This window comes from Lathyrus oleraceus, chromosome 3, assembly GCF_024323335.1.
Source record: "Lathyrus oleraceus cultivar Zhongwan6 chromosome 3, CAAS_Psat_ZW6_1.0, whole genome shotgun sequence".
Classification (NCBI taxonomy): Eukaryota; Viridiplantae; Streptophyta; class Magnoliopsida; order Fabales; family Fabaceae; genus Lathyrus; species Lathyrus oleraceus.
Genome location: NC_066581.1, coordinates 476,744,656 through 476,753,038, shown reverse-complemented (window position 1 = coordinate 476,753,038; position 8,383 = coordinate 476,744,656). Strand labels below are relative to the sequence as shown.

The following is an 8,383-nucleotide window of genomic DNA, read 5'->3' as shown; positions in this document are numbered from 1 at the left end:
CAGCTCAATTCAAGTTCAATAAGCATGGAAAATAAAATCAAGAATTTGGACATGAAATGGTGTGACACAAATTGTCACACCTCTAAAGATCATAGCATATCTCACAATCCAGAAACTCAAAAATCACAAATTCTATACCAAAATGACCAGGAATGAGTCTAGAACACACATGCAAAATTTCAGCTCCATCCAGTTAAGCATCATCATTTCATGATCAAAATACCAAGCAATGTGCAAGAAAGAACATACATGAACAAACCCTAGGCCATTCCAAAAACAACACGTGCACAATTTTTGCAAAAATCATCATAAAATAGTAGAGATTACAAGGATCATGGTGGAAGAAATCTCATGTGATTTGGATTAATGGTTATGAAGTTATGGAATTTCTAATGTCATGAAAAAATAAAAAAAAGTGAAATGAAGCATGTGAATTATGTAAGCATGTGAAGGAAAATACAAAAGCCAAAATGTGGAAATGGCGCAGGCAGGACTCGAAGCCGGTCCAAATTCAAAAGCTGAGCGCGCGCAAACACATAATTTCATGAACAGTAGCGAAAAACTGGATCAAACGCTACTTTCTGGAAAAATTTTGAATGTTCTTCATGTTCATCATACGTTCATAGGTCCAAGAACAAATGTTCACCAAATCACACAAACCGTATATCAATGGAAAGGTCTCACAACGTACATCATGAATCACAAATTGATTTGACCTAATTCATCCTAATTTAAACGGATCGATCCAAAACATGTTCATGCATCAAAATTCAAATCATCATAACTTGATCAATTCTTAATGAAAATCAATGATTCGAATTGCAGAATGACCTACGTGAAAGGATCTACAAGAAGCATCAAACAATTTCAAGAATCATTAAAGTCGAAAACTCACCTTAATTGAAGCACAGTGATGAATTCGCGCGTTTCTGGCCTTGTAACGTGAAAACAGATGCGCTTTGATGCTTGTAGGAGTGGATGAAACAAAGCTTTGATGTTGATTGTACACGATTTAGCTCAAATCTTGAATTGCCATTGTTGAAGCTTGCTTTAACAGTCCACGAATTCAGCTTGAAAAGGATGAAATCTTGCTTCCAACAGCTTCAATAATGCACATGAATCATGAATTGATGAAGATCTTGGCACGGTTTATGGAGAATTTGCAGAAAAATGAAAATGAAAAGTTGAGAGAATTGTGCAATTTTGGATCTAGATCTGAGATGAATGAATGTTAATCTGATTTTCTGTTATGATTAACCATTTATATGATGCACTAATCCATTTTGTTAATCAAGTTTAGCCAAATGTGAGTGATTAGTGAAAATGCACTTTTACGCTAAATGGTAATTAGCCAATCCACCCTCACTTATGCAAACCCAATGTAACAGTAGAATTTTTTTGTTGCAGCAAGTTTCAAATGGTATTGGTGAGCTAATGCAATTGGAATCATGTGAAAACAAGGCTTATTTCTCAAAAACACCTTTTTCCCTCCCTTTTTCAAAATTGGTTCACTTGAAAAATGGACTTTTTGTGTGATGAGTTTTCATGACAGGTAATGCTTGTTTTGAATAGAGGACATCAAAAGAATTTTGCTCAAAGAAACCTCACTCCATTTGGCCTTGTGAATCAAAAGTTATGCCACTTTGAAATTCAACTTTTTGGACAATGATCAATCCATATCTTGCCAACCACAAATGAGAAATTCATGTTCTTAGACTTTTTGGAAAGGTGAGAGCAAGATCTACAACTTTCATGTTGAACAAAATTTCATTTGAAACACTTTTGGACATGTAATTTTGAGGAGAAAAACTTTCCATTTTTGGCAATTTTCAATTACAAGTCACTTTCTATTTTTTGGAAAGTTTCCATCTGACTTTATTTTCTTCATTCTTGATGTTTGAAATGTCAAATGAAACTTGTTTAGACATGAATGAAGTGTCTCTAACCCTCTCCCTCCTCCAAATCCATGAATTCAGGCACAGTTGACCACAGTTGACTTTTTCTGACTGATAGATGAATTTCAGCTTGACTGATGAACTTGAGCCTCAAACTCCTGATGAAATGGCTCAATAATGAAACCCTAGTTTTCATAAGCTCAATATAATCACATGATGATCCCCATATCTACTGAAAACCCCATCTCCTTGCCAATCCCTGATTGGCCCAATACAACTGATTAGGGTTGACCAGTGGTCAAAACCCTAATCTTAAGGAATATGATCAAGCATAAGGAATCTCTTGGTGATGATAAAACCATGATGATGATGATGTATCATTTCAACCAAGATGAAGCTCAATCTCCTTGACAACCAAGAAACCCTAATTTGAATCACACATCCTCAGATGATTAATGATCAGTCCATGAAACCTTAGCTTGCATCTTAACCTCTTTATCTTCTGATCAAGACTTAGGAGGATGACTTGTTCCATGTAACCACATGATATGCAAATATGCAATGCCTAATGACCTACAAAATGATATGCAATATGCTAAGCTAGTCCCAAGAGAGGAGGGCAAATTTTGAGGTGTTACAGCTGCCCCTATTCAATCCACTGTGAACCTGTCGATATGAATAGCCTCGGCTTTCAGATGATCAGGGTGAAGAGTGATTGAATACCAAGAACAGACGAACAATTTGCACTCTGATGGGAGATAATTAACAATGCCTGTCAGAATTGGCAAAGAACACAATCTTGCAGAAAAATCCGTCTGGTACGGAGAAAGCCGGCTTGAATACCGAAACAGAAATATTTTTGAATACACAGTAACACCAAGATAACCATGGCCTGAACGCCGCCCGTCAGTCTGCATACTGAGCATCACAATATGAGAGTATTGATGTCGGTCTGAATACCGGGAAATTAGCCTGAACGCCACTTTAGTTTGAACACCACTTTGGTCTGAACACCACCTCGGTCTGAACACCACTTCGGTCTGAACACCACTTCGGTCTGAACACCACTTCGGTCTGGATACCACTTCGGTCTGGATACCGGAAAACTGGTCTGAATACCACCTCGGTCTGGATATCGGAAAATTGGCTTGACTGCCACAAGCTGCATCGATCTAATTGTCGGAAGCTTCTTCGATCTGGACATCAGAATTGGCCGGAATGCCACCTCGGTCTGAATACCCGCCTCGGTCTGGATACCGGAAAATTGGTCTGAATACCATAAGTACTTCAACCTGATCGTCGGAAACTTCTTCGATCTGGAAATCGGAAACTGGCCTGAATGCCACAAGTTCTTCGTCCTGATTGTTGAGAACTTCTTCGATCTGGAAATCGGAAACTCGGCCTGAGTGCCACCAACTGGCCTGAACGCCACCTCGGTCTGGATACCGGAAGATTCTTCATGCCTATCAGCATCGGCGAAGATAACAAAACAGTGATAAGTGAGTCGGCACGCATGCCAAAGACCCATGCTGGGAATAGCAAGTCACGAACTGGCTACTCTCTGTTCAACCCTAGCCAATGAACACTTCGCACTTAGCTGGGGATTATTCTTTCTTGTTTTTCTTTTGAACCCCGAAAATTTCTTTGATTAACATTCCCATCTCTGCTCGACAGAAATTTTGATTCAAACCACGATGCTAGACTCCTCGGAGTAACCTTTCACCCTCGGGCACAACCACCTCTCAAACGATAACCACGGCTTGAGACTAGCTTATCCTTGCAATATGATGCATGATTGATTTTCTGCGTAATGCTCCATAATTATGGAAATGCTACGCAATTTATTATGCAACATGCTATGCTCATTTTTTCATGATGAATGTATAAAAAGGCATCCCCCACAAGGGACTCTTCTGGGGAGCTCGAGACACTCTGCTGAGGAACTCGCCAATACTCCGATCTCCACCCTACTGGGGAACAACACTGCTGTTGGGAAAAAGGCAACCCTTGCTGGGGAAAAACCCCCTTTGCACCCGGTCCGCTTGGGGAGATTGCTGGGGATAAGAACCACCAACGCTCTATGGGGATACACCGGTCTTTGACTTGCTGGGGATATACATCCTGACTCTGCTTGGGAAACCCTCACAGATACCTCCGCTGGGGAATAACAACCTCCAGACCTGGCGACTGGGGAAGCATCAATCTGAAACCTGCTGGGGATAACCATCCTGACCCTGCTAGGGAAACCACAGACCTTGAATCTGCTGGGGTATTAGTCCTCACGACTCTGCTTGGAGAGATGAGGAAACTCTGGTACTGAACACCCGTCGACTCGTCGACCCATCGATATTCATCATCCAAATCCACTGTCAGCTTTCCACTTTTGAGAACTCCCAGACTTGTCTGGACTTTTCTGCTCCATCATCTTGTACTCCCAACTGCTCCGCGCTCGACGGAGAACGACCTCCTGGGATTATACAGACTTTTCAATTTTCAGACTTTGAAGAGTCTTCTTGATTAATTCTCACGGATCGTCGTACGTCTCTCGCCATCTTTTCACCGTTCTTCCATTCATTCGCTCGTCCCTGATCGGACTCCATGGGGATTTGTTTTGTCAAAAGCTTCCCCATCACAACCTGCAAGTGAGTGAAAAATACCTAACAGCACCTGCAAAAGAGATCGTTAGATAAAACCGTGCCCCAGGCATGTCGAGATTTCAACACTTGGGTCACTCAACCTTCCGAATAAGATTTCAAGTTTTCAATCTTATAAACATGCATTGGAAGGGACCTGTATGTTTTAAAATGCAAGATTCTTTATCAAAATAATCGGATGTTTTTGTAATCAAAGCGGTAATGAAAAACAAAAACGAAAGTATTTGACTGAATATGCATTTTATTGATTGAAAAAGTGTGGCTCAAATTGAGCGATACAAAGGAAGCAATTCCTGAAAAGAGCTAATTGCGCACAAAAGGAAATATCTATCCTAATGGCAATGTGAAACCCGTGATCTCATCGAGTTCCAACTCAGTTACACCCCATATGTCCTCAGACTCCCTTCGCTTTCTGCCTTTTGAATAAGACGTTTCTGATTGATCCCTACCGGGTATTATCCATGATCATGTCCAAAGCAAACGATCATGCTGGACGCAGTTGTTCGTTTTAATCCCTCTTTTGCCTGGACCGCCCTTTCGGGTTTTCAGTCCACCGGGATACCCATTTTTGCCCAAGTCGCCTTTTCAGGTTTTCGACTTGCCGGGTGTACATTTTTTCTTTTTATCCCTAATTTTTGCCCGAACCTTTTTCTTTCTGTTTTTTGGTTCGCCGGGATGCCCTTTTTTGCCGGACTATTTTATTCTTTTCGTCCAGCGGGTCTCTTCATACAAAGTATTTTTTAACTGCGTCCGCATTCACAGGGGATGGAAAATCTTCGCCATCCATGGTCGTTAACAACAAGGCTCCGCCAGAGAAAACCTTCTTGACCACGAATGGACCTTCATAATTGGGTGTCCATTTGCCCCTTCGATCGTTTTGAGGAGGAAGGATCCTTTTCAGCACCATATCACCCACGTGATATACCCGAGGTCGTACCTTTCGGTCAAAAGCACGCTTCATCTGCTGCTGGTATAACTGCCCATGACAGATGGCCGCCAGCCTCTTTTCCTCTATCAGGCTCAACTCTTCATGCCGGGTCCTCACCCATTCAGCCTCTTGCAACTTCACGTCCATCAGGACTCTCAAAGAGGGAATCTGAACCTCAACCGGTAACACGGCTTCCATCCCATATACCAACGAGAAAGGCGTTGCCCCCGTAGATGTGCGGACCGACGTTCGATACCCATGCAATGCAAACGGCAACATCTCATGCCAGTCTTTATAGGTCACCACCATTTTCTGCACAATCTTCTTAATATTCACTACGCCAAAAAGTGCTTTTGGCAGCACCAAAAAGAAAGCGCTTTTTAAAAAAAGCGCTGTAATAGCTTGAAAAAAATAATTCGCCTATGTAAAGAAAGCGCTTTTAAGGTAAAAGCGCTCTTATAGGTCTCCACTTATGAAAGCGCTTTTAAGGTAAAAGCGCTCTTATAGGTCTCAGTCTCACATCTATGAGTTTCACACTTATGAAAGCGCTTTTAAGGTAAAAGCGCTCTTATAGGTCTCATGGGTTTCACACTTATGAAAGCGCTTTTAAGGTAAAAGCGCTCTTATAGGTCTCAGTCTCACATCTATGAGTTTCACACTTATGAAAGCGCTTTTAAGGTAAAAGCGCTCTTATAGGTCTCATGGGTTTCACACTTATGAAAGCGCTTTTAAGGTAAAAGCGCTCTTATAGGTCTCAGTCTCACACACTTATGAAAGCGCTTTTAAGGTAAAAGCGCTCTTATAGGTCTCATGGTAAAAGCGCTCTCATAGGTCATTTATAAAAATTATAATAAATCTAATATTACAAAATCCCTGACTTTCAGAAATCCCTCTTTCACTCTCTCTCGTTCGAAGCTCTCGCTGCCCTGGAAAAAATTCCACAGAGTACCTGGAAATCTCAACGATAAACACTGCAAATTTGAAAGAGACTGCATTCGAAAGAGAAGGATTCAATACCTGGAAATCTCATTGCGTTTTAAGGTTAGGTTTTCGTGTCTTTCTGTTTTGCCCTAACTTTATGCAAATTTCATTCTCCATCTTTTCAGAAATGTCACACATTGCTTTAACTGCATCACCCACCGTAGTCGCTTTTCACCGTATGCTCTATTTCTCTTCTATCAATCATCAAATTATCGCTGTTTTCGTTTTCCTATTTTAACAATTACTGTAAATTTCAACACTATCGGATTCACTTTTTCTTCTTCTTTCTATAAGGTGGAGCGAAACAATGGAGCACGCTGTTTCCGAGTAGCTGGAGAAGCAGGGGAATCAATCCATCCTCATTTCCAAATTCCACCAGAAAATGGTTACCATTGCGGTTTTTTGCTTCTGGAAAAAATGGCGTCAATGGAGGTGTTGTGGATGAGATATCTGAAACAGTAAAGGCGCACACGGATTTCGTTTGGCCTGATAACAAGGTTTCGTATGGTTATTTTTGTTAATTTTGGATACTGAAGTTGTATAGAGTTTGCTAGTTTGTTTGTAATTGTATGTTTATTCTCTGATTCACGTTTTGCAGAAGCCTAGAGTGTGTATTTTAGGTGGTGGATTCGGTGGTTTATATACTGCTTTAAGGTTGGAATCACTCCAGTGGCCCGAAGACAAAAAGCCACATGTGAGTATTCGAACATTCAAATTCAATTCAGTTCTTTCAAGTGTGTGGAAATTGATGCAAAATCTGTGATAGGAATAACTTAGGAGCATCTTTCTTGATGAGATTATGTCTCGGTACAGAACATTCATCAATGGAGCAAAAGAGAAAAAAAAAAAGAATCATATAACAACGTGGAAATGCCTTACTCCTATATTAGTTTCCTTAACAAGTTCCCTAATGACACTCTTTAGAATATTCCTTATATTTATATTTAGTGGAGCATTATGTTAGATTGTAAGAGATGAGAGGAACTGAGTTTAAATTTAATCCCAATTATATGTTATGATTGCATGGTGAGGAATGGATTAGGAGTATGTTTGGATTGACTTATTTAAATTTATCTCCTGACATAAGCACTTGTGAGTATGTTTGAAAGAACTTATGGAAACAGCTTATGACATGGCTATAAAATGTTTTCAACTTATATCTATAAGCTCTCCATGATAGGTTATGAAAACAACTTATAGCTTATAAGAGTATAGTATAACTTTATTTTATCTTTTATTATGGAAATAGTTTATACTAAAACCACTATATGATAAACACTTATGCTATAAGCGCTATATTGAACTGTTTATCCAAGCTGAGCTTAACTCTCATGAATCATGGTAAGCTGCAATATATTTTGTTCTTATTTTGCAAGTTGATTGTACCACTCATTATAAATCTTGCTTATATCCTTGCACTGTGGCTTAGTTGTTGATTTTTCTGCACTTTTTCTGAAAAGCAATGTGTGACATTTCTGAAAAGATGGAGAATGAAATTTGCATAAAGTTAGGGTTGGATTTATCGAAGTCAAGAACTTAGAGCAATGTCTCATATTTTGGCAATCCTATTACATGTTGGTTTGAATGAACAGTTAAACTTCAAAATGTACATTCATATTTTGGCATAACTTTGTCTACTACAGTCATATTTTGGCAATCCTATTTAATGTTGTAAAATGATGTTTTAATATTATGTGAATTTTTAAGATGGTCACTGTAGTGTAAAATGAACCCTGATGGACTATATGTACATTTTTCATGTGCTTGTCTGCAGGTTGTTGAGTATCGTGGTGAGCAAATAGGAGGTCTTGAGGATCTGAGGGAACCATATATGTTATTTTCTTCCTTTATAGATAAATTCTTGCTTAGCTTTTATTACATGGTTTGCGTCTAATTGAAAACTTCACGTCTTTGCCCATTTCAGG

The 8,383-nt window shown here is 39.6% G+C and overlaps 1 protein-coding gene across 2 annotated transcripts; it reads left to right on the top strand.

Annotated features, from left to right (window-relative positions):
• Positions 1-6,361: 6,361 nt before the first annotated feature.
• On the top strand, positions 6,362-8,028 carry LOC127128247 (alternative NAD(P)H-ubiquinone oxidoreductase C1, chloroplastic/mitochondrial). Of its 2 annotated transcripts, XM_051057471.1 has the most exons (4): positions 6,365-6,634; positions 6,753-6,955; positions 7,057-7,152; positions 7,225-8,027. In XM_051057471.1, exons 1-4 carry the CDS (start codon positions 6,556-6,558, stop codon positions 7,228-7,230), a joined length of 384 nt encoding a protein of 127 aa, XP_050913428.1. In that variant the 5' UTR covers positions 6,365-6,555; the 3' UTR covers positions 7,231-8,027. The 2 variants fall into 2 exon arrangements, with proteins under 2 accessions (XP_050913427.1, XP_050913428.1); XM_051057470.1 differs by having other exon boundaries at positions 6,362-6,634; positions 7,057-8,028.
• Positions 8,029-8,383: the final 355 nt, after the last annotated feature.

What these genes read in the sequence shown, in the direction of transcription:
- LOC127128247 (XM_051057470.1), top strand. Translation starts at nt 6,556, where the DNA reads ATGCAAATTTCATTCTCCATCTTTTCAGAAATGTCACACATTGCTTTA. An exon ending in CACCGTAGTCGCTTTTCACC is followed by an intron (nt 6,635 to 6,752) that starts GTATGCTCTATT and finishes TCTTTCTATAAG; the next exon opens with GTGGAGCGAAACAATGGAGC. An exon ending in TCGTTTGGCCTGATAACAAG is followed by an intron (nt 6,956 to 7,056) that starts GTTTCGTATGGT and finishes CACGTTTTGCAG; the next exon opens with AAGCCTAGAGTGTGTATTTT.